This window comes from Lepeophtheirus salmonis, chromosome 5 (assembly GCF_016086655.4).
Source record: "Lepeophtheirus salmonis chromosome 5, UVic_Lsal_1.4, whole genome shotgun sequence".
NCBI classification, from domain to species: domain Eukaryota; kingdom Metazoa; phylum Arthropoda; class Copepoda; order Siphonostomatoida; family Caligidae; genus Lepeophtheirus; species Lepeophtheirus salmonis.
Genome location: NC_052135.2, coordinates 6,634,064 through 6,659,817, shown reverse-complemented (window position 1 = coordinate 6,659,817; position 25,754 = coordinate 6,634,064). Strand labels below are relative to the sequence as shown.

Here is a 25,754-nt window from a genome sequence, read left to right as displayed (position 1 = left end):
ACAATTCACTGGGTGCACTGCATATAGTGCTCACTGATGTATATCATATGATTTTTTTAATACAATATATAATAATGTAGCCGTGTTAATGAAAGGTGTAGGTGTGAGGCCTATTTTTCTTATGTATATACATTATAATTCACATTTGACATTTGAATAAAATATAAATATTGGTATGTTAAAATAGTTTTTTATTTTTTTATTAGTGAGAGCTTTAAAGAGCTCATTAGTCATACCCAGAGATTAATCACTTTTTCTCTAAAACGTATATTTATTATTATTTCATTCTATGGGAGAGAACACGTCATATGATTTACTATAAGTATTATTTAATGAGTAGTTACACAAGAATGTGTTCTTGAAAAAGGGAAAGTAATTCTGAGGATTTCACGGGAAATAATCTACTATTATATGAGTAAAGAAAAATTTGTCCTTTAGCCGGTGCCTAATTATTCCGGGATACTACTTCTAATATATAAATGAATGAGGTTTATTAGTTGTTATTCTTTATTTTTGGTTGAATTTGATGTTTCCATTGAATTTATAAATCAAAATGTGTAATGTGTATTACTATAAATCAATTAAAGGATTGCTTTCTGATGGAAAAAGGATGGGATTATGCTCTTGCTTCATGTTATTTTTATTCCTGAATCAACAACTCTTTTCTAACATGAATGATCCATCACGTAGAAAAATTATCATTAATTCGTCCATTTGATTCCTGGTCATGTTTGTTTATCTTTATTTTTATGAGCTATTTTGTTTCTTTTTCGAGAGCATAGAGACAAATCTATGGAAAATAATGTCATCGAAAAAATAACCTTCAATAACTTGTTCATTGTTGCAAATATTGTAAAAATAATGTCATAAAATGTTCTGGAAATTAAAAATACTCATTTATGATATTAAGGTCTATTAGTTTGTGTAGAAAATGCATCTTTTCTACGGCATTTCTTTTTAAAAATTGACTTTTAATTAATAAACAAAGAAAAAATACAAAAATTATTCGAAGAATGACAGATATTTCAGCTAAATATCAATTTTTATGTGTCGAATTTACATATGTACATACAAACGAATAAACAGACAAATGTCTACTAAATAGGACAAGATTTCATTTTTGCCCATAACCTTTTTTATTTTGAAGAAATTTAGAAATCAAACTTGTTTGTAACGTTGTTTTTTAGACGCCATTCACTTTTTGATTTTTAATAATGCTTCTATCTAGTCTCTTTGAGCTCCAAAAAACAGTTTTAGTGTTTAGGGTATGTAATAAAAAAAAATCGGTACTCCCTTCTTAGCCTGCCTAGGTTCAAAAGAGGCACCCATGCAAATTTTGAGCCTCCTATGTTGAATGTTTTGGGCACTCATAAAGTACACACACAAATTCTACTATTTATATTCTTGTAACCACAGTTAGTCGCTATTATGTGAAGGAATAGTGAGGAACATGCGGTTCTCGACACACAATAAATATTGCCGAAAAAATGGCTTGACAGCATAATAGATAACATTACATTAATACAAATTTAGCTCCTGAGTTTTATTGGTGTGATTTATTAAAATTAGTGGATTTCTTCAATTTCTATTATACAAAAAGCTATTTTTATATAATTTGGTTTTGATATATTCTTTGAATGGGAATAACGCCACAGATAAGGATCTTAAAGAGCTAAAATGTGTGTTATTAGATTTAGTGTAATGTATGTATTCTAAATTTGTTCAAATCGGATATTTGAAACCAGATTTATTACGGAAAACCCAACATTTTTGAGATTTTTGTAGACTTGCCAATATTTAATTACTTAAACAACTAATCATTCACAACTATCGAATCAGATATGCTGCCAATTTAATTTTGCATATTTTTGTCAAAAATAACTATCCTTTAAAACCTGTTACATTTATACAATTAGTATGAAGCCAAAATAATACTTTTCTAATTTATAAAACTTGTTTTATTGCATTTGGAAAAAGGAAATTAAGCTCCTGCACCCTGTATAATTATTAGGTAAGATTAAAAATGGACTTTATCAGCTGCCGTATTTGTTTTACGCATCATATTATTATGAATAATAATACCAGAGAAGAGATGGTCGAAGGTCAAATGTTACAAACATGCATACCGGGTGTGCAAGCTATTTGTGCCTCGAAAAGGATTTTTTTTTCAAATGCAATTTTCTCTCTATCCAGTTATCCGATTAAAAATTATAACCATATTCTGATATACTGGATAGATTCTGATTTCTTTTATTTAAATAAAATCACCTCAATTACAGTCTTTATACGATGCCGAAAGCACGAGCAGGCCTTCACCACTTTGTCCCATGGCAAATCCCAAATTTTTTTCTTAAACAGACAGATAAGTTCATCTTTTGTGCTGCAAGGGATTCGGTTGTCTTTTTTTATCGTGTTCCCACACAAAAAATCCATCAGATTCAGATCTGGCGAGTTTGGAAGCAAAAAGTCCGGCTATATGAAGTCGTCAAAATTGTATTCAAGCCATTTGAAACTCATCCCGTATTGTCGCTGCTTCAAAATCACCTTAAGAGGCCTCCAATTACCTCCTAACATTGCAAATGAACGTCTCACTAAGTACAAGATGTTAATCAAGTGCTATGTTGTTGCTCCCGGCGTGGACTCCAAGGGCGGCTCCGTACCTTTTGAGGCAACGAATTTGTCAATTGATTCCATTTATTACCAATTGGTGCGGGTTTGAACAAGCTAACTATAAAATAAAATCAGCTACCTAAGTATCCGAGTTTCTCCAAGAGAACCTGCTAAAGTGACGGTATTTATAACTTGCACACCCTGCATATTATTGAGCTAATTATGGAAGTACATGGAAGACCCACTACAGGACTAAATTACATGTAAACATATACATACACAGTATAGGTGAAACATATGTAGACCTTTGTAAATCCTTAATTTATGATCCTGTTTTGAAGTTAAACCAATGACATAACATTAAAATTATGTGAAATTGAAAAAAAAAATATATATATGGATGTAATTATTCTATTGCGACAACTCAAAATATTTTTATTTTGTGTATGATGATATCAAAATCAATTATAGAATAGAGCAACTCTTGACATTTTTAATGACTAATTAGTTCTTAAAAGAGTATTAATTAAATTTTTTTACACCATTTTCTTTCCGATTAGAAACGAAAAACTCTTGATGATTATTTTATTTCTTCTTTATTGTTCATTATTCAATGGGTCTGTTAACATCTCTCTCTCAAATAAGAATTATCTACTATCTTTGGTGTAAATTGATTTAAAAATGCATAATAAAATATAATTATGATATTTTCAAATGCTATTTTAAATGTAGAAGATTCTTCTCTTTAAAAAACATATAAGAGGCAGCTGATATTAATAATGATCTTAATTCAGTAATACCATATGTCTCGCTCCCGACTTCTCCTCGCTCTCATACACATATTTCATCTCTATACATTTGCATAAGTCTTTGTTCGACTGAAAGTATAATTGAAGATTGAGATTGTAGTAATTCCTGCTTACTCCTTGCTAGATACGGAGTTGGATTTGGGTTATATATCCAGATAGAGTGCTTACACTGAACAAAATAACTCGAAAGTTAATTGATCATATCAATGGAAAATTATTTTATTTATATGTACACCAACCACTCCAGATCTTGTATGGAATCATCCTATACTAATATAAAAGCGGAAGAGTTTCATAAATTTAAAACTTAGTGAGGATTGGACATATTTGAAGCGCCATCAATGTTACGACTATATGAATATTACATCTTTTGGTCAACTACAACGGCGTCAAATTCTTCTTTCACATCATAATTCAATGTTTTTTATCTCTATCCTCACAACTGACTGCAGCTAATCTAACACAACGTCAAGACAACTAAGCTGATCTTCTTCAAATTGTCGTAGTTACCATGTTAATGTTCTGTTTCTTTTTTTAACATACCGGCAGGTCATACTTTTTACAACTACATATACCTATGAATATGATGATGGTCCATAAAGAAGGTTAAGTCCTTTACTTTTTAGTGTACAGAATATGCACCTAATTGGTGTGTATTGGTCCCATAGTTTTAACTTCTATTCTGTCCAGTATCTAAAGTACCCGTCGAAATTGAGCACAAAAACACCCCTGTTAACAATCCTGTCTAGATGACATTATTTAGGTGATCAACCGTACGAGTACACTTTCTCCCGTACATGATATCTTTATAATCGGCCTGGGGACTTTTTTGTATAAAATCAGGCGATGACTGGCTGATGTATAATAAAAGTAAGTTTCAAAATTAAGAATTGTACTCAAATGTAATTTTAAAAAGTAAGATAAAATTGAAATATACGGTATAAGTACATTTGTATTATCCGGGATCTGGAATCTGAAAAGGCTTTGTCCACATGATCTTTCTCGGATCTAAAATAAAGTCTGATGGATTTTTTGGATATTAAAAAACTTTCGACTAAATCCTAGTTATAAATAATATCGAACGTAGCATCTCTATTTATTTTGATTTTTGCTTCGAGCGACATCTACATAACTATTTGCATAGCACATATATTATTTAATATCTGGATAAACTATTTACTTCTAAAAATCAGACAACCTCTATATTATAACGATTACTGTTTGATTGAATGCATCATTTTATTTTATCGTTAAGATGAAACATGAATTACTTAATGTAGAGTAATCTATAGATTAAAAAAAAGGTTTGTCAAGAGACATTCTTCTTCTTAACTGCAAGTGGAATATGATGAATTTTGAAGGAACTGACAATATAAGAACAATGTCATGGATACTCCCTCGAAAAATCCTCATTCCTTCGATGAGATTTAATAAGAGGTTTTTCCTCCATACTCGCTCATAAATGAAAGATGGGATTAAAAGTTATATCTGAAAGGAATACATTACAGAATAGAAGTAAATAATATATAAAAAATTAGCTCTTTCTTTGACCAAATGAAATATTACTTGATCATTGCTTTGGGAGCACTCGTTGAAGTTCCACTTCCAAAAATGAAAATTTTCCTACACATTTTTTGTCTTTCCACAGCTCCATGATTAATTACTTAAATTACAAATGAGGGCTCTATTAACAAAGTTGGGTGCTATCCAGATTTTAAGTAATCTATACATAGCATATTATTCCATTTTAACAATAATTTTAATAATAACTAATAATCATGTTTTACTTGTAATAACATTGGGTTATTCATTGTTTAGGGATTAGTAAAAATTTAGAATATACTTAGCCATAACCCGGATCCTGATTTACTTAGGTCCAAACTTCTGGTATAATACTTATAGAATTTGAGGCATGTATCCGTCTTATTTTGATTTCGGGTCACGATCTAGAAGTTTGAGTACCCAAAGTTTACTCGAATGTTTACATCTACGGATCTTTAGATGGATACTGCCCTAGAGCCTACCTATAATTCTTAAATAATTCTCAAATGAACAAAGCCAACCTGGATTTAAGTATTCAAATTATGAATACAGAATCAAATTCTTCCCTCGTTAGTGCTGTTCGAACATACACTTAAATGAGGTCGTCCAAATAAGTCAAACGCTTTTACATAGGTACATTTTGCAGAATGGTGAGGTAATGTGGATTGCCAAGACGAAAGATAGCTTTGTAAATATGTGTAACAATGAAGGATTTGACTCATTGTGAGAAGAGAATGGAAGATAAATATCTCCCTCATTTAAAAAATGATTAATTAAAACATAATTTTCGAAATAAGGATCCTACGTAACAAAAATTAGAAATATGCTTTAAAATAATCATAATCATAATTAATGGTCTAAACCTGAATACAAAATACAAATATACATGACTGCTACAATGAAAATCTTATGTATACATATATATATATATATACCCTATACAGGAATCGCTACATAATACAAAGAAATATTTTTTGAATGCAGATTCTTTTAAATCTAAAATAAAAGAAAGAAATATAATCATGAATTTGTTTTTATTATTCGTCTAAAATCTGGTTTCCTAATCAAATAATATATTTTATTTATTTTTATAAATTCAGTGTGCATTTTTATAAAATAACTCTCTTGATGAGCGTATTACATATATGTATATACAAAAAGTTTCATAGCATGAACCTACTTTTGTAGAAGGTTGTTAAAATAAGTTCCAATCAGGGCCGTGGCCGTGGGAGGGCCCCCCAACCCATGGATATGAAAGTGGGAAAATTTGATATGTTATGGAAGTAAAATTTGCCATACTTTGTGGTGTTCATGAAAATGATATTGAATATAAAAAACCGACATAATATTTTCTGGACCAAATCAAGATTATGAAGTAATAAATACTTAGAGTAATTATTACTATAAAATGGCAGTTTCTTGTGTAATTTCAATTGTTGGCACTCTCAACAATAATCCTCGTGTTAGAATTGTCGATCAATATTTTTACCCTCCGAAAGTGAACATTCTTTTTGTATCGCACAATTAGTGAACAGGGTAAAAAAGAAACACTCAAAATAAAACATATTTGATTCCATGATAATCTCGAATGGGCACTTTGTAGACTTAAAGACCTCTACCTAAAATCAAATTGAGTAATGTATCTCAATTTTTTCTAAAACTATGGTGGATTATATATTTTTTACTTTTTGTGTTAACCTTGACCTAACAAATTTTACTGGCCTCTTACTGTGACTCTATATAATCTTCGCACCAAGTTTGATCAAAATAGATCACTAAATTTTGCCTTAATCCTGTTGACTAACAGACAAACAAACTAACACAGAAAAACATCACCTTCGTGGGTGTAGGTAACAATTGAATGATTATAGTAATAAAGTTATTTTAATTTTGTATCATTTAATTTTTTAACTATTCCAATCATTTGTGCCCGTAAATATCAATTAAAATGCTAAAATACTTGTATGTAGAAATTCATTAAAAGTAAATTCTTATTTTAAAAGCATCATAACAACATAAGTTTGGAGTTTCAACAATCTACAATTTTTTATTTTTAAAGTAAAAACATCATATTTTTACTCTTCGATGAAACTTTATTTGAAATATTCCTTATTTTTTCCGAATTGGGGACTTAAATAGTACTCATCAGTATTGAAGAGATTGTAGCTATTATTTTATATAATAGCTACAATGTTTCATTTTTAACGTCCGTTGTACTCCTTAGTCTGTCTCTCCTTTTGTAGATACTGATCACTTTGTTACCTTAGTTGTATCACACAACCTCTCATACTAAAAAAAGTTGAAAAAAGTACCAACTTCCGTTAGTAGTTTGGCAATTCTATGGAACTATGGAATTGTTATTTTATAATTGTTGACAACAAATTACACGGTATATTTTGGTCTTATTAAGGTAACAGTATTTACATAAATAATAATATTCTCTCATTCCGAAACTAATATTATTTACTTATAAGAACTGACTCCTTCGAATTAAAGAGATCCCCACCATACCATCAATCATCCAGGGGATACGTTTCACTCAAACAGGTAGAAGAAGAAAGGAAACTTCTTCCATCCACTCCCAGCTTTCTCGGTCTTTCTTTTTTTAATTTGTAAGTTTTCTAATCGATGTACAATGTACATTCTGTCAAAAAGTACCGGAAATCCTTAAAAAAACAAACAAATTTCACATGTAATCATTAAAATTTATTTTGTTGCCTTCGAAGTAATCTCCATTGGATGCAATATACAAATACCAACGTTTTTTTCACTCTTCGAAAAAAAATTTATAGGCACTTTTTGGCAGGGCCTCCAGCTCCTTCCAAAAATTTTGTTTTATGGAATCAATTGACTCAAAACAGATTCCACAGAGTGGCAATATAAGTTTGGGGAACAAAAAAAAAGAGTCACACAATGCTAAATCAGATGAATATGGTGGTTGATCGATGGTATTTATTGCATGATTGCCTTTGAATTCGATCACAATCTCTGCGATGGTGCATTATCGTCGTGTAAAATCCACGAGTTGTTCTTCCATAATTATGGCCGTATTTGACGGATTTTTTCAGGCAAACGCCTTAGTACGCACAAATAGTACTCTTGATTGACCGTTTGTCTCTTCGGAACGAATTCATGATGCATCAGACCGCAGATATCAAAGAAAACAAAATTTATAACCTTTACTTTTGAGCGACTTCGGTGTGGTTTTTTCGGTTCTAACTGAACACTTTATACCACTCATTTGCACGAGTTTTTGATTAAACTGATTCACCGAAAGCTTTTTAAACATTTTCAACGTGTCAGTTAATGAAATTTCGTTCGAACACAAAATTTAAGGCAAACTCTTTGTTCAATAATTTCGTTCATTGTAAAAATCGTGGAGCACCAGTGAGGTAGACTTGCTTATACAACTATTGATTGCAAACTGGTGTACAGATGGTCCTCAAACTTGGTATCATAATGATAAACAGTGCTGCCGACCTAGAAAAAGACTCGACTCAAAAGAATTTGGGATTTTGACAAAAAAAAATTATTTAATTTAGAGTTCAAATTTTTGGAAGAGATACAATTTGAAAGCATAATCTTGTATCTAATAAAAGACATATTAAAAAAAATTTATAAGTTTGACATTTCAATTTTTTTTTTTGACAAGACGAAATTTTTGTATTGCTATAAATATAAAAATTCCCAAAAACTGGGGGAAGTGGTCTCTTTGCCCTGTGGTCCCGGAAGGTTATTCGTTCAATTTTAAGCTTTTGCCAAAAATTGAAACAAAAAAAAAGTTTTTTGTGTATGTTGCAAAAAATATATATATATATATATTTGTGAAGCTTGGTATTTATAAAAAACAAAACCTGTCGTAACTGTCAAAAAAAGGCCAACAGTCAAATATATAAGTCCCCCAGATGACCTTCCCATTATAAAGCTTAGTTCCACTTGAAGCGCCGTTGGGGAGTAGGTATGTGTGAGTGTCCTCATGGAAAATATAGAAGTAACGCCTATGATTTCTTGGGGAATTATCTTCTATATTGTTAAAGCAAAATTTGTATCTTAACCGATACTTAATAACTCCAGGAAATGCCGGGCACTATCGCTAGCCACATAATAAAAAAAACTCAAGAAGGATGGATTTTACCTTTTTTAAGGACCAAGAAGTGGTTCTGGACTGAACTGCAGTACTTGGTCCTTAATAAGAACCGGCAAAATACTATCCCTAACTACTCGGCTAAGTATTTCTGTCATTTTCTTTGTTGTAATGATTTTACGCATTTGTTTCTGTGTTTCTTATTGCTAATTGAGTAAAAAAAATAATAAGAATAATATATGTCATTAATACCCTGACGCAGTATAAATTACATTTAGTCAACTGGAATTTCCTATACGTTGTCGACGGCTACGCCCTTTGTTTCTCAGTGTGGGTAAGGTAAAGGTAGGTGGGATGAAGAGGTATGTTGTTGTATGTAAAATGCTAAAGATTCTACATACATATATTGTATATGAAAAAAGGATTTCCTGGGCCTAATCACACATCTTTCATTATAGAGATAAATATTGCAAGTATACATAGTATAGTAGAATAAACATTTTATTTCAATTGAATAACCGGGAGCAGACGAATTTATTATTATTATGATTTGACTCACTTTATTACGTTGTAGCAATTATATTGATTTTCTACGAAATTATACATCTATATATTGTATAAATACATATCGTACATGCACAAGGAAATTTCACTCTATAATATTAGCACGCACAATATATATTTTGCCCGGCAACACAAAAGCAAGCATGAACGAGTTTTCTCTCAAAATGGAGTGTGGATAACATTTGTATTCTTCAATCTTTATCAATATATAATCCTTCTTCTTAACCCTTTTGAAACCTTGAATTACACTTAAAGTAGACAAGATTGATCGTCTCAATAAAAGAGTCAAAATCAATCTCTTAAATCAAATAAAGTTTATGGTTTATAGTTAAAAATTATTAAGTTTCTTAACTCATCACGCAATTTTAATCAGTTGTTCAAGATGACGAAAGACGATCATTCATCAAGTGGTATGTTGCTAATTTGAAACTTTCAAAATTTCTCGTCTTTCAAAAATTGTAAATGTCTGTAGTTAGTTCATATCGAGTAATTGGACCCAACTCTGGGACCGTTGATTGATTATTGAAAAAAATTATTTATGATGTAAAATGGTTACAATCCTTTTTACTTCATAAATTCATATAAATGCAAATATTGGCATGTAAGGGTTATATTTAAAAGATCTACTACTGCTAAAACCATAATTTGACTGTAAAATCAATGTAACCAACTCTGGAACGTTGATGCAATATTAACATTTTTCTTTAATAAGTAAAATGGTTACACTGCAGAAGAATTGAGGCAATGGTTGAGGTTCATTGAGGGCATATTGAAAATTAAAATGCCATCGATGCTATTAAACAAAACCAACAAGAATGCACTTGTTCAGGATCTGAATGAGGTCAAAGTTTGATCTAATTGTAGTGTGCAACTCTGTACACTGAACAAAGACTCGGATGGACTCAAATATATTCATAATATATTGGACTCATAGGAGTATATGAAGTTAGAGCATACATTTGGATTTTCTCCTTTTTTGGATTTTCGTTCAAAAATATTTTTATGTGAGGCACATAATTCCTCTATTGAAACAAAATACAGTATTACAGTTATAATCATTATACAAAAAACACTATTTTACCTTCATGAAATCAATTCCTTCAGAGCCCACAAGTTCTTTCGATAGCTTCTTATCCAAGGACTCAACGACCCCAGGGTCTTGAATACTCATTCCAAAAAAGAACTCGTTTTCTTTAAAGATTTGCATGTGTCGAGGTATTAGTTCACCCAGGTTCTTACATATTAAGTAGAGCTGATCAATGTCTGACTTTCCAGGCCATAAGGCTTCTCCCTGAAAGTATAAGTGTTCAATAATTATGTTCGAATTAATCCAGTCGTAAAAACGGAAACTTATGAATATATAAATGTTATGTATCACTATTGTTTTATTTACTTTTATGTAAATGACGTAGGGATTCGTTTCACAATAAATGTACCTTTTTAGGGATAGTTTATACTTATATTTTTAGTATTACGTATATATTTTATATCTTAATCACAGTTCAATAATGTTATTCAGTTTATGATTTTACCCTGCAATGCAATAGTATGATTCACAAGCTTTTACACCGGTAAGTTGCTTGTCATAATTAAGTAGTCTTCTTGGAACAATACAAGTGGCGACAAAAATTATAAAGTTGTTACCCAGAGCTCCCGAGCTGAGGAGTTAATATTCCCGCTTGGAGCTTGAGAGTGAAGACGTATTGATGGGAAAAAAGAAATTGGAGCTCGTGATATTGGTGAGATATTATATCGAGGAGTGTGGATATGATCGGAAGTACTTCGATGTCAGTATTTGTAGTACTCAATCCTAAGGGGATGTTTCGTGATACACGAAGGGACAGTTGGGGGTACATCAGTCTTTTCCATTCGTGATGGATGGTGCGTCAAAGGGGCCATAGATGGATGTCGTGTTGGGACGAATTTAAAATTTACGTGTTCCTTTTTGGGGAATTGTCCCAGAACGTAGGAAGTCCCCCCTGCTTCACTGTGCTGGGACATAGGTACCTCAATGGTTCAATAGAGTGCAAGTTGTTTAATCTCCCCGAGATGGACGTTTTTACCTCGACGGTAAGGGTGATTCGTGAGAGTCTTTTAGTCGAATTTTTTCAGGTATCTGAGATAAAAAAGGGAGCCTATAGATTACTATGTTACTCGGTTGAGGGATCAGGCAATGCATGGTCCATTTTCTCGTGCGAGTTGCAAGGTCTCGTTCGAGGAAAACATTATTCTCGACGAGTTGGTTAAGAATTCCAACAGCTCCGTCAAACTGTGTTTGAGAGAGGTAGCACAAAGTTAACAGACGTGCTGCTTATAGCAAGATCCTTAGAAACCTCTATCATTCACGCTAAAGAAATCTGTGTTTGATTATAAAGGGTCGAAAGGTTTGCATCGATTCCAGGGGAGTCAGTCTTCTTTAATGAAATGTTGGTCCTTATGTATGACTGAGGACTGTAGTTCAGTTCGGTCCCATCCAGCCCCATTTGCCGGTTATTAATATTTTGATATATTTAATTTGGCTTAATAAACCGTAAACATTTTTATGAAATATTCAAAGGACCGATGGGACCGCTTTGAAGATAGGGTTGTACCGAATGAATAAGGCCCGACACAAAATTTCAAGTCTAATCCTAAGTTACATTGATTGTTAAAACGAATCCCTAGGACATATACATAAAAGTCTATAAAACAATGGCGATCCATGACAAAAAAATTGGACCATGATATCTTTTTTGGCAATAGAAAGTCAATAGTTTTTCCTATTTCAAAGACTTGGAAGCTGACAGCTTTTTGTTTGTTTGTACAAATATAGTATTAAATACATTTTCATTCATTTTTATTATGATGTTGGAGTGACTATTGCATTCATGTAACATTTATAGCTTAAAGTAGGAAGAAGACGTAGTAAAAATAAAAATTACATCACTAAATATGAAAAATATGACATTTATATTAATATTTATTATCTTCATACTTATTTTTTCACAATAAAAACAGAGTTGGGGATACTTACTCTCAACTCGGACTCTAAATGTACCTGTGGCGACATACGGGCAAAAGGGTCATTGCAACCTCATGTGTGTGATTTAAAAAATAATTATCATAATAAGTATAGTTTTGTCCTGAATGTCATAATTTTCGAAAAAAATAGTTATTCGTTCAGATTTAGTCTCTAGGCAGAAGTTTTAATTATAAAAAAATATTTCAAAATAGTGAAAAAAGCTTCCCCTTGTCAAAAAAAAAAAAATCCTAGGCACGATCCAGTCCCAAAAAAGCATATACATAGAACCAGAAAAACAATGCAGGCAGTTTAAATAAATTGACAGCCTTCTTTTGGATCTTGTTAAACAGCTAAAATTCAGGGCAACAAATTTTTATAAATTATTCAAAAATATCTAATTTATCTGATTCGTTCCTTTCATTCTGCTGACGCGTTACTCTTCTGGCCTCCCCTTAAAGAAAAATTATGTGTCCCCCCGGATAACGTTACCATTTTATAATTTAGCTCCCACTTGGAAATACATTTCAGCAATGGAGAAACGTACTTCAGTCTCATTAAAATAGACTTGGACTTTAAATTTATAGAATTACGAGTCACAACCAGCCCCGTTTTTAAAGAGAAGATACATCTGGAGTGCTTGTCCAAAACGTAGAAAATAGTGTCCCGTATATAGGATGGTGTGGGATCCAAGACACATGGAATTATCAAGCATACAGCTTTTTATTTCCTCATGAAGGATGGAGTCAAAATGAGTTCGATTCTTTTTCTCATGTACAGAGCGGGGATGAAATTGTCGTCAAAATATTTTTCCAATACATTTTTTAACATTTTTATTGAAAATCAAAACTATGACGAGCATATATTTATAGAGTAGCCATTCATTCGATATAATCACCGTTGGCATCAATAACGGCCTCAATACGGCCTCTGAACCGGCCGCAGGCTCTTCTGACCATCTCATTGTCCATGTTGCCGAATACCTCCTTGATGGAGTCCATCAGGCTGGCCTTGGTGCTATGGGGATGTCTGTTGGTATGTCTCTCGACATAGCCCCAGACAAAATAGTACGAAGGATTAAGGTCGGGAGAGTTAGGAGGCCACAAATCCTTGGTTACGACGTCATAACAGCTCTCGGTTAACCACTGCATGGAGATTTTGGACACATGGCAGGGTGCTGCGTCCTGTTGCCATACCCAGGGCCTGTCTGTCAGCCCAGATCCCTCGCCATGGCCTTCATTGTCCTGGAAGGGTCATCCTCAACCATCTTCTTCACCTTGTCGACAAAGTCGGTGTCCCTGACCTTCCTGTAGACGCCCTCCTCCTTGGGTGCCCTCTTTATGGTGGCATCAACATCCCAGGTGTCCTCTAGCTTCTTACGGATACGCTGAACAGTCCGTATTTTCACTCCTAAGGTTGAAGCAATCGTTGAATTGGAGATTTCATGAATGCATGAGTATTCCTTGTGTCAAAAGTTCCGTGATAAAGGTAATTTTAATGGTCATTTTTCAAAAAATTAAAATTAGCGCCATTTACCTTTAAAATCGGCCCTGGAATTTAAAGTGAAATTCAAACTTGAGGTAATATATTTAACTTGAATTTTTCTTCTTCTTCTTTTTAAAGCGCCATTTACCTTTCTTTTTATTATTATATTTTGATATTGATGGCAATGAGTCAATCAGAGCTGGAACCCTGTATTGAATACTTCAAATTCAAGTAACACTTCAGTCTGATGTAACTGCAATATCAGATTCGAGGCGGATATGAAATGTAAGAATTTGCGACTCGATTTGGACACGCATGTAATTAACTCTGAATTGAAATATATTGATCTTAAATGAGAGAAGTACCTTAAAAATCATAACATGTACTACATACAATATATAACCTGAGATTTATTCACATAATAATAGCTGGGAGAAAAAGTAATTTCGAATTTTTCGCTTTATTTCAATACTTTATACGAAATGTTACAATAATCTGATTTAAGTCAAGTATGGATTGTTTTGTTTGATAACTTGTTGCAAACGAGAATCCAACTTCATAATATCCTTTTCAAAGAAGACCTTGTCCCTATTGAAAAAAACAAACAAAACTTGGACAACCAATTTTCACAGGCCAAAAATTAGGCCAAATTTGTACCCCCATGAGTATTGGAACAGGTGGTAGTCCTTTGTTGCCAGGTTCAGACTTTGGGATAAATGCATGAGAAATTCCCATCTGAACTCCCGGTTCTTCTTCATCAAATATGTGTGCGGCCTGAAGTTGTCTTGATAAAACCCGATTCCTCTCCAATTCGAGTTTCTTTTTTTTCCAGCTTTCTACAAATGGTTCAAATCGATGTTTAGCTTCTGGGTGATGCTATGACTGCTAACATGGTGTAGTTATCTCGATATTTTTCATGATTTTGTCGATATTTTCGAATGCATACCTGCTAGTGTGTGGACCATAAACTCACTTCCACTATACCAAAAATGAAATCGCTCGAACCACTATTGTGCATCACGAACCGAAAGAGTATCTGTCCCATCGTAAATTTTCTTGGTCGCTTTCTTCGTGTTTTCCCTTTCAGGTAGTAAAAATGTCAAATATGGCAACATACATTTGATACCTCCATACTCGACGCACGATAATTCACGAATGAACAGCCCATGTGCAATAATGTCCAAAAAGCGTTTTAGTATACACTCACATCTTTTCAAGGCCTAATCCTATGATCCGATTTGACCAATAATAAGCAACATGTACTTAGTTAAAAAAAGGGATGATATTACTTTTTCCTAACCACCCATATTTAAGTAACAGGATGTACTAAGATTAGAAAATAATGATAGTTGGAAATATATATTTTTTGTATTCCTTAGCAACTTCAATTCCCCTAGTTATTACCTACGACACGGAAGAAGTGTTATTTTTCTAATGAAAAAGGATAGGTGATTTATTGCTAGTATTCATCGAAGGGGGGTTTCTTAGGAAACATATTCAAACAATGATTATATATTGTTTTAAACAATTAGGTTTTCTAGGCATGTGAGAGTGACAAATTAATCACTAAATATGGTCTTTGAGTACAAAAGCAAGGTAGTAGTATTTTTCTAAAAGTTGAGCCAAGATTACCTACATTTGTATTTTTGAACAAATTATCATCAAATTCTATCAACAATTTAACCTGATTAACCAATTAGAAGCTCTGCAAATTGCACTGAAAAATACAAAAATGATCACCCCAATAGAAGAATTAGAAATATATTGATTTTATCTTATTGAAAGGAACCATATCGGAGACAAATTAAGCTCAAGAAATTTGAATACAGGTCCTATAATTGACCAAACTGTGTACATGAAATATTGGATTGTATGTACGTACATATGATGTCAAAAAGTGAATAGGGGATTTTTCATATTCTTGATCTTTGTTTTCTTTGTGTTAACTCACTACAAATGCAGTTATGCTATGCATCTGACTCCCTATAATGGCCTTTAAAAAGAGGAAGGTACAAAGCTTATTGTATCCTATCACAATAATATATGTATTCCTTCCTAAAAAGCTCATTAAAAAGTCACAAAATAGAAATGAAATCAGGGATGCAAAGTTTATGACGTCATTTGATTTATTGAATGTGTTTTCACATATTACATGTAAAGTACATATATAGTTTATACATAATATATTAGGGTAGAGATTATTTCTTATATTTCCGATATGTTGGCTATAAATATTTCTTTTGGGTGAAGGTAATCTTTTCAAATTTTGAGCCGTTTATTAGCGTAGCCAAACCAAACGTTTTGACTAATATATACAAAAATTTATATTTTTAAAAAGTGAGAACTTTGATGACCTTGACCTTACATTGCCAGTTGATATTGAGCTCTGTTTTTACGGGTTATAACAACGAAATCCAGCACTTTTGATCTATCTACTTTAAATTAACATAAAATAATCATTTTTTAATATTGATTTAAAAAAAAAAAAAAAGACAAAAAAAAATTGGGCTAGTAGCCCAATTTTGTAGTGCTCGAACTCCTCCTTCCTTGAGGTTACTCATTTGGGGCCCCTACTCTCCACCAAGTCCTTCCTCGATTTGCAACCCTTCTCCTGACGATCTCTGTCATCTTTGAGACCTAAGCATTGCCAATATCAAAATCATTGTTCACCAAAATCGTCACAACATCACACCTCCTTCTGCCACTGAAAATTTATTAGGCTGGAAATCTTCTGTTGATGACTCTATGAACATGTTTTGGCTCCTACTAAGTGAAACGTTTATTTCACCACAAAAAAAAAAACATTGTATAATTTTGTCATTAAAGATGTCGGAAAATCCAGGTTTGAAGTACCGGATTTCGTTGTTACACTCTGTATATATTTTATCAATACTACCGTACGTACATTGTCTAGTCCTTCCTTGCCTCGAATGACTGCAAAGATCATTTCTTTATAAAAGTGAATCTTACTATTTTTGTAAATGCTATCTTTGTAGCAAAATAAACATTTTTAGACACTAAAAACCCAACATTTCGAAAATATTAAAATAAGCTCCACCCTAATAATAAATATATCCATTTAATAAATCATAAATTGTTTCCATAATACATTTTTCACATACGTACACTATGTACAGAAGAAGTGCAACACATGAAATAGGGATTGAACAATATGTTGCACACACAAACGAACATTCTAGGCACATTAAATATTGTACTAAGGACAGTAAGAGAGAAGAACTGGAGACAGCTGTAGACTCCAGTCTTCAAATTCAATGAATTTATGATTTTTTCTTCGTGGATTTGTTTGTTATTGTTCCATTTTTATAGATACTGTTTGATGTACATGAATAGTCACTAGCAAGTCACTAGCTTCTGCATGCATCTAGTTTTAATTTAAACCCAGCATCCGGTCCGGCATGGGCTTATACCAGCTTATGACACCTTAGTGGCTATTTTTGTACATCAAACAATCCCTCTAACTTAATTAATAGTAATGAGGAATGAAGTCAAAGTACTGTAGTTATCAGCTGACTCTTTGTGTATCTCTCTAAGAGTCCACGATTGTACATACGCCATATGAACCCCTTCATATCCATGAGAATGAAACAAGGTATATAAAGACTTTGTATTTGCAATGTATTGTACAGAATATACCATGCCTTTATGTGCTGTATTGATTGCCAGCTCACGATAATGGATCATTTATTAATGAAATAATAATAAAAAATATGGTATTGAATCTTTTTTGTAGGCATGGTTCTAATTTTACTATGTAATACAGACCATACAGAGTAAAAGAAATAATAACAAAAAGGCCAAGAACGAACACAGCACAAAAATTTATTTCAAGAAGATAAACATTCAGATCAGACATTCACTAATGAGTAGGAAAATGTATGTATATTACATAATCCTCAATCGCATAATTCAAGATAGTTATCAGAACCTCCGAATGATTACATAGGTGATGCAAGCATTCGATATTTCAATTAACCAGGGGATCCCCATAGCTACACACACTGGCACAAAAACCCAATATATATTGTACCCATACTCTTGTTTCTCAACATTTCGTCTGCAAGGTAGCGTCAAAAAAGTTTCAAAAAGTGACCGTCAAAAAAGTGTCAGAAAGGGGACGTCAAAAAATTGTAATAAAAGTAACTGGGTCCTAGCTAGTTTTATGATGCCCCGTATGTAGGACCGCGGTCCAGTCCGGTACCATCAAGTGCAGTCCCTCTTATCCATCCTTAAAAAGGCAAAATTGATCACTCATGACGCCTTTCAGGAAGTTTTTCCTATTTGTATATAATCCCGTTATACGAGGCTGGTAGGAAAAGTTTCAAGCTCGACGTGAAGATCGTAGCACTCGTAAATAAAAGCTAGTTGCAGCTATCCAGCATCTGTTGACAGCTATTCACCAACGTTTCAGCCATTTTGAAGGTCTAGTTGTTATGTAACAGTCGTTTAAGTGATTATTTTTGTGAATATGGACAAAATCAAGTATCGAACTCTCATCAAATATTTGTTTTTGAATGACAATATGCCTACACAAATCAAAGTGAGTTAGATTTTGTGTATGGGAACAAACAATATTTTCAACTTTTTGGTATAAGTAAATTGCTTAGCTAAAAAAATAAAAAAATGCTTTCTAATTGTACCAAACACATTTAAGAAATATTTGAAAAGTTTTGAGACGTATTTAAAGTTAGATCAACGGCCCAAAAGTTTTGAAAATTTACATTTTTAAAGAAAAAATTTAGTATTTACTTAAATACTGCCCAGTTACCTCAAATTATAGTTTTTTTGTAAACAAAAAAACTATCTTAAACAATTTTCAAAAAAATATATTCTATAATTATTTCGATAAAAATTTATTTATTTCCCCAAAGAAATGTCAATTGATGTTGATACAAATTTAGTTTATAACTCCTCTTATATTTATTTTGCATATCACAAACCAACTTTTGGACAGACGAATATCGAATTTCATAACTACGGTAAATTCAAATTAAATTCAGAGGGGAAGGGTAACAAACAAAGCGCCCCCCACGGACGTGGTCAAGACCTGAAAATCATTTAGGCCTTGTATCGAGGGAATTGTTCCCGAAAATGGCAAATTCATTAATTGAATTTTTTCTTTTGTATCATTATAACTTGCAAATAAAATGATCCAACCTCTACTTGCTTCGCTTATTGATCAAGATGCTGTTAAAAGTAGTCTAGATTTACCTGAACGACCCTGTATGTGGTTTATTTTTGCAGCAGTTAGCAATTATATTTCACATAAGAAATAAACACTTTGAATATATCAGAAATTTTATTAATATATGTATGCTTATGTTCAAATGCATGTACATTAGGCCAGTTTTTTCTAAAAACTTTTTCAAATTTCAATTACACTTAAAGAGTGGCCCACGAAACTTTGTTTTTTTTATATCGCTATAAAAAAAGACGGATTGATATTTTTCAAATTTTTTTATTTTATTTGAAAGCCTCAACATTCCGGTTCATGATAGAACACCACTTGATTCATATGGCCGCCGTCGCTGGCCTTACAGTAGCCCAATCTGTCGATCCATTTTTCAATACATTTTCGATTGTGTGAGCTTCAATAGCTGCAATGGCGACTCCAATTTCATTTTTTAAATCGTCAATCGTCTCTGGATGGTTGGCGTAACATTTATCCTCAACAGTTCCCCACAAAAAAATAATCCAACGGAGTCAAATCGTAGCTACGAGGTGGCCAGTTGACGTTGCCGTTTCGGCTTATGATGCAATTGTCGAAGACAGTGCGCAAAAGGTCCACTGTAACGTTGGCTGTGTGCTATTCGGTTGGAACAAAATGTCGTCAATGTCTTCCTTTTCCATTTGGGGAAACAAAAAAATTTCCAACATGGCCTGATAGCGCTCATCATTGACCGTAACGGCAGCTCCTTGCTCGTTTTTTTTTTTTGCTTTCGGCAACAGCAGCAATGTTTTCGATTGAGCGCACTGGACGAACACGGGAACGCATTGTTTTATCCATTAACGAACCAGTTTCGTGCACACGCTTCACAAATTTATCCACAAACTGCCTGTAAGGCACTTTATTTCGACCGACGTAATTTCTTGCAGTTTCGTTTGAAGATTCTCCATTTTGGAAGTAAGTCTTCGGTATTTTCCCAATTTTCTTTGAGCGTAAACTTAACCATTTCGTAAGCCGGAGACCTTTTACAAAATATTAGATACAATGAGAATGTTACTACAGCTGTCAGACGTCAAAAAAGTGGTAGTTCAAAATGCAATCGCTAGATGGGCCACCCGTTAGTTCAGTAAAGTTGGGAAATAGTAAGAAAATCACCTATACAAAATTTCGTTTCCCTATGATGTCATTTTTAGATAGCACGTCTAGTTCAGAGTTTGAAAGGAGACGAATGTTCTTTATTTAGTCAATGAAGATTAAAATACAGCATGAGTTGTTATTTTCAATTATTTATTGATGACCTATATATAACCTATAAAAATATCAATATAGTTTTTTTAATGCTATTCTATTGAGCAAAAAGAGAGAATATTTGATCTTTCCTTTCAGAAAATGTAATGTTTCCTACAATTTTTTCTCTTTTTTTCCTTAATAATACAATTTCCGAAAATACTTTTTATAGATTCGAAAAAATTATATCAAAACTAGGTATCTTATGCAAAATAACTGAAAATTTATTCATAGTACCAGGGGTCCATTTAAATCTGACCACTTACTAATTCAATAATGAATGAAGTTTGAGTGATTGAAATTAATGTATATTCCGATATATTAAAGCATTAACAATTAGTTAAAAAACAGAGTAAACCTGAGCTTATGCACAAGTTGAGAAAATGACACATGAACCTGATTGACAAATTTCCATTCGCGTACTACATGAAGCTGGTCGTCTCTAGAACCTTCGTCTACGCCGTCAGAAAGTCTAAACCTTGGAGAGGAAGAAGGGCTCTGTAAAAAAGGCAAAATTGCGCTCGGAGGTGTTATAGGAAACAGCCCAGGCCAATTCCCTCAAATTCATGAGGGTCCATGCAAGAGATCTCGGGGATTCACACCATACTGTCAAAAAGTGGGTGGAAAGTGCCTTGTGATAGTGGAGAGGCCACTTTTGACAACAGCAATGAAAGAAACCCATTTCTTCTGTTTCGAAACTCTTTTGAATGAGTATTTTTGTTTCTTTTTAGAACCTTTTGGCCCCCTAAAGCCCTGAAGCCAACTCTCCTCGAATACACCTTTTGGGCGCATGTTGAGGGGAAGGATGGCAATTTTCGTCATCCAAAAAACGAGGCTCTCAAACCCACTGTTAGCCAGTACTAGGACGTCATGAAAGAGGACTACATCTGCAGCGGGTACCAGGTCTTCCCCCTCCCCCAGGAAGCCATCATTAATGCTATGAGTGGCTACACTAATTAAAAGAGCTATGACAGGCATCTATTTTGTTGACATTTTATTGTTCTATAATAAATTATATCTTGTTGAAGTTTAAAATTCAAATTGTTGAGATTTAAACGTACCACTTGTATAAATGCTTTTTTTGCATAATTTGATAGACATTTGCAACCAAAAATTAAAGTTTTTGCATAGGTAATTTTCATACCATATGACAACTTTTCCGCACTAAGCGTAATCCAAACTCGTAAAAAGCTGATAATCAAACCGCTCTATTGCACATACTTGAATTACAAGACGATCCATACATACTTACAGCTCTATCATTCTTTTATTTATTTGACCAATGAGATTTGTAGAATAGACGTTTCATTATTTTATCAATTCATGACAGGTTCTGATTGATAATAATAATTATTATTATTAAACGCCAAATTGTTAAGAGATAATAATATATGTATGTAAAAGCGCTAAAAGAAGCTATCAAATACAACTCAAAATGATAGGCATGAGGTATTTGTTATAGACATAGGTAGGTAGATACTTTTCTTCTCTAAATTGTAATGGTGTTTTTTGGTTGATTGATAATTCTTTAGGTAGGAGATAGGGGTTCTTAGTTACCTGGGGAAGTTGTCTTTGAGTTGGATCCCGGGAAATGTTTTTTTTTAAATATTGGAATCTCGTTAGTGAATAATATATACTGTGAAGTTAAAGTATTTCATTTTTACTTTAGTCTAAGCCAGCGTTTCTCAAACTTTTGTCAGTCTGGGCACCTTTCAAAAGTCCCATAAAATTTCAAGGCACCCCAGTGTAGTATGATAAACCGGAAGATTTGCTCCAGGAATTTTACCCCTGGGAACTTTCGCCCTCATATATATTTATTATAGCTAGAGATTGGCTTTTGTAGAAGTACGAGGTGAAGGCAGGAGTAAGACATATTGTTCAACTCAAGGTAATTATAAATACAAGGTTATACCATAACGCGTGTACGACTGATGTTTGACTTCCACCACGCTTTTAATACTGACGTTATAGTAGATGAGGGGTTGCCTATTTTGTCAAAATTTGTTCTTATTGCCCAGCTGTCAGTATGATACATTTAATGGAAAATTCTAGTAATAATGACGTCACAGGCTATGAGAGGTTGCGTGTTTTTTCAAAATCTGCCTGTTTTGCCCAGCAGTATCTTCAATACATCAGATTGAAAATTCTAGCAACCCCGATTCCATGATGGTCTAACATTATATTTCTATTAACCTTGGTACAACTGAATTATGACTACTGTTCATATATTATTAGCTGTGCATTTTATGATTTTGGAGGAAGGAAATGAATTACTGCTATAAAAAGGAAAACCTTCTACATTTTAAATATATTGAGTGCAGGGAAAATATTATAATTATATTTAAATTTATACAAATTTATTTTATTATGCATTTTTAAATTAATTTCTGAAAAATGAATTTTCTTTTCCTTAGCAGTTTTCATTAATATTTAATTCCTGAGTAGTGAACTACCTTTCCAAAATAGATTCAATTATATTCAAAACCTGATTTAACATTCATGGATTTGTTGTGGGATTATAATTGTAAGACCTTGTTGCACTCAGAATAGAATCCGGGATCTATATTGGAGTGATTCTTGCCAATGTCCTTGTTTATTTCCTTCTCCCACTCCTCCCTTGTCACAGCTGATCTCCTCCAAAACATTCCTCAATTTGTCAGAGTTACCATCTTGAGTTTCGGTTTTATATTTTATTTAACATGCCCATTCTACACAGGATTTTCATTACTAGCGCCATGTCTTCATAAGACCAAGACAACCCAAGCCTTTCTGCTCAAGAATATCCATTATAACCGGTCACTTGAGTTATGGTCATCTCCTCCTGGAGTGTAATTCCCCTGATTATTTCTCCTAAGGCGTTGTCAAAGACACAATTTTTTCATCTCTCTGAAAACTGGTATCACAACTGATTCGCCCCCATTCCAAGTCACATGGTTGCTCAGGCCTGTGGCTCTTTCAGGAATGTATTATGCTTGTATTTGTTGAGCTAGGAAAATTAAAAAAAGTAAACAATTTATTTATGTTAATGTAGAGGTTGTACAAGCTTTCGATGCCAACACTTTGGCACGCTCTCTTGTAAAAAGTCGGACATTTCCACAGCAGATTTTTTTAAATTTAAATGAGTTGTTCAAACTTGCACCAATTGATTTTTTTTTTCCGTTCATATTATTATTGTTAAGATTATATTTATTGAAATTTAAAGTCAACGTACATAATTTGTTGACGGAATCTTAGTGTGCGGAGGCAACGACTTTGAGAAGCACTGATCTGAGCCATATAATTATCACGGATTAAATTTGTATCATTATCACTAATGTACAATTTTGAATTTCATAACCCGATCCGACCCTCAAAGAAAAAAAAAGAAAAATAATCAAATAGTTAACGATGAAATATCTGTTTTTTGTGCGTGAAACTTTGGGGTTGACTAATTCTGAAAGACAATAACCAAACAGGCCTCAAAAATTAATCATGGAAACCAAAAAAAGTTATTTGAAGCTTATAATAGGTCTAGTAAAAAGAAATGTATTATTTTTCCAATATATGACTTAGGTGAGTATCTCGAGTTGTAAAAGTACGATGAGTTTATGCAACCTTTTTATGTACGAAAGAAAATATTTTGTACTAAAAAACTTTTATGACAGTTTTGTGATTGTTTGACTCAGATTTGATTGAATGTTCGCCAAAGATGGAGACCTGCAAAGAGGAAGTAAGCCAAATATTTTAACCTTTTTTTTTTTTTTTGATACAGGCAAAATGCAAGCCAGACATTTGAAAATGTGTATAATGTCTATGGTCGTGATATTGTTACAGCCAACCACGTGGTATTTTGGTTCAATGGATTCCGTTTCGGTAATTTTGATCTCAAAGATGTAATAATCATTGGAAGGCTAATCGTCAAAAATATGGATGAAATAATGTAAATAACTGAGTCCGACCGTCATGTATGAACTCTATTTTGATTGCCAAGGAGATAAACAGTAATGAGGAAAAGATAAAAAATCCATTAAAATAATAGATTTCCTTTCGCTACATCTATTATTATGATATAATTAAATGCTGGATTCAAAGCTTTACAAATCCGAGAAATCCCGAAACTAGATCTCTGGAGAAAAGCCGAGTATTGAAATAATTTGAGCAAATAGATAGAAACTTATCTGTTTTTCTAATTGTTTTTTTTTTTTTTTTTGTAGGAATTTCGTTAATAAGATAATATTTTGATGGATATATATATATATATTTTTTTTTGTCTTTTTTTAAGGCAAAGATGCATAAATTAAGATGTGTAAGAAAAAGAATTATAATCTATGCTCATTTTTTGATATATTTAATTATGTCAAATTCAATTCTTAGCCTGTCAAAAATATTATTTTCGTATAAATTTATCGTAATAGATTAACTCTTTTTCTTTTATGGTATGGAATCATTATGACGCAATTTTTTATTACTTAAAACATTAAATATAACAATACTTTTTTATCTAGTCATATTTATCTATGTAGTACGTTCGTAAGACACCAAAAATGGTTCTTCCCTAAAGTATACAAATAGGTATCACATTCCTATACCTATATTATATACTCGTCTATGTAAATGCATGCAATTATTTGACCATAAAGTTACCATTTTAATGATAGAGAAATGCAATTTCATTACTTACTCGAATAATAATAAAAGTAATAATATCTCAATTGGCTATAATTAAACAAATGCACGTAGGAAAATATAATGGGTCGGGGTTTTTAATCCTGAACAAGTTGAGACCTCAATATCTTCGTTCCCTGAGATATATACTAATGATTAAATCAGATTTAGCTGACAAAACTGTATAAGATAAAATACAAAATCTTTGAAATATACTCCAAATACGGACGCCAATTGGCCATTATTGTGTACCATATGTCCAAAGAGATTATTGAGTCTACAAAGTTGCTCAAATCAACTGTTAAGGATTTTGCCAAAGCTTTCAAGGAGTCTGATAGGCTGTGGTTTGACTGATGTACTTCACTATAGATTCTGACATGAAAGAGCAAAAGATTTTTAAATTGTTGAATTAATTTTTGGAAATAAATTGTCATATACATTATCCACTTTTAGGATTTTGATTTTATTAAGTATTATAGATGAAACATATATTTTGCAACAAGATTCTAATAATGTTTCTCTAACTTGTCTCATGGTGCGAGT

The 25,754-nt window shown here is 32.7% G+C and overlaps 1 protein-coding gene and 1 long non-coding RNA gene across 3 annotated transcripts in view; both read right to left on the bottom strand.

Annotated features, from left to right (window-relative positions):
- The window catches only part of LOC121118746 (cyclin-dependent kinase-like 4), a 142,257-nt gene that overhangs the window by 6,165 nt on the left and 110,338 nt on the right, over positions 1 to 25,754 (bottom strand). For both annotated transcript variants that reach the window (XM_071888143.1, XM_040713332.2), the window contains exon 6: positions 10,691 to 10,900. In XM_071888143.1, the coding sequence (XP_071744244.1) occupies positions 10,691 to 10,900 (210 nt within the window). The remainder of the gene's footprint in view (positions 1 to 10,690; positions 10,901 to 25,754) is intronic.
- LOC139905540 (uncharacterized) lies at positions 14,537 to 15,153 on the bottom strand. Its single transcript, XR_011780405.1, has 2 exons — positions 15,039 to 15,153; positions 14,537 to 14,974 (listed from the first exon to the last, which is right to left on the bottom strand). It is a non-coding gene; the product is annotated as an uncharacterized lncRNA (long non-coding RNA).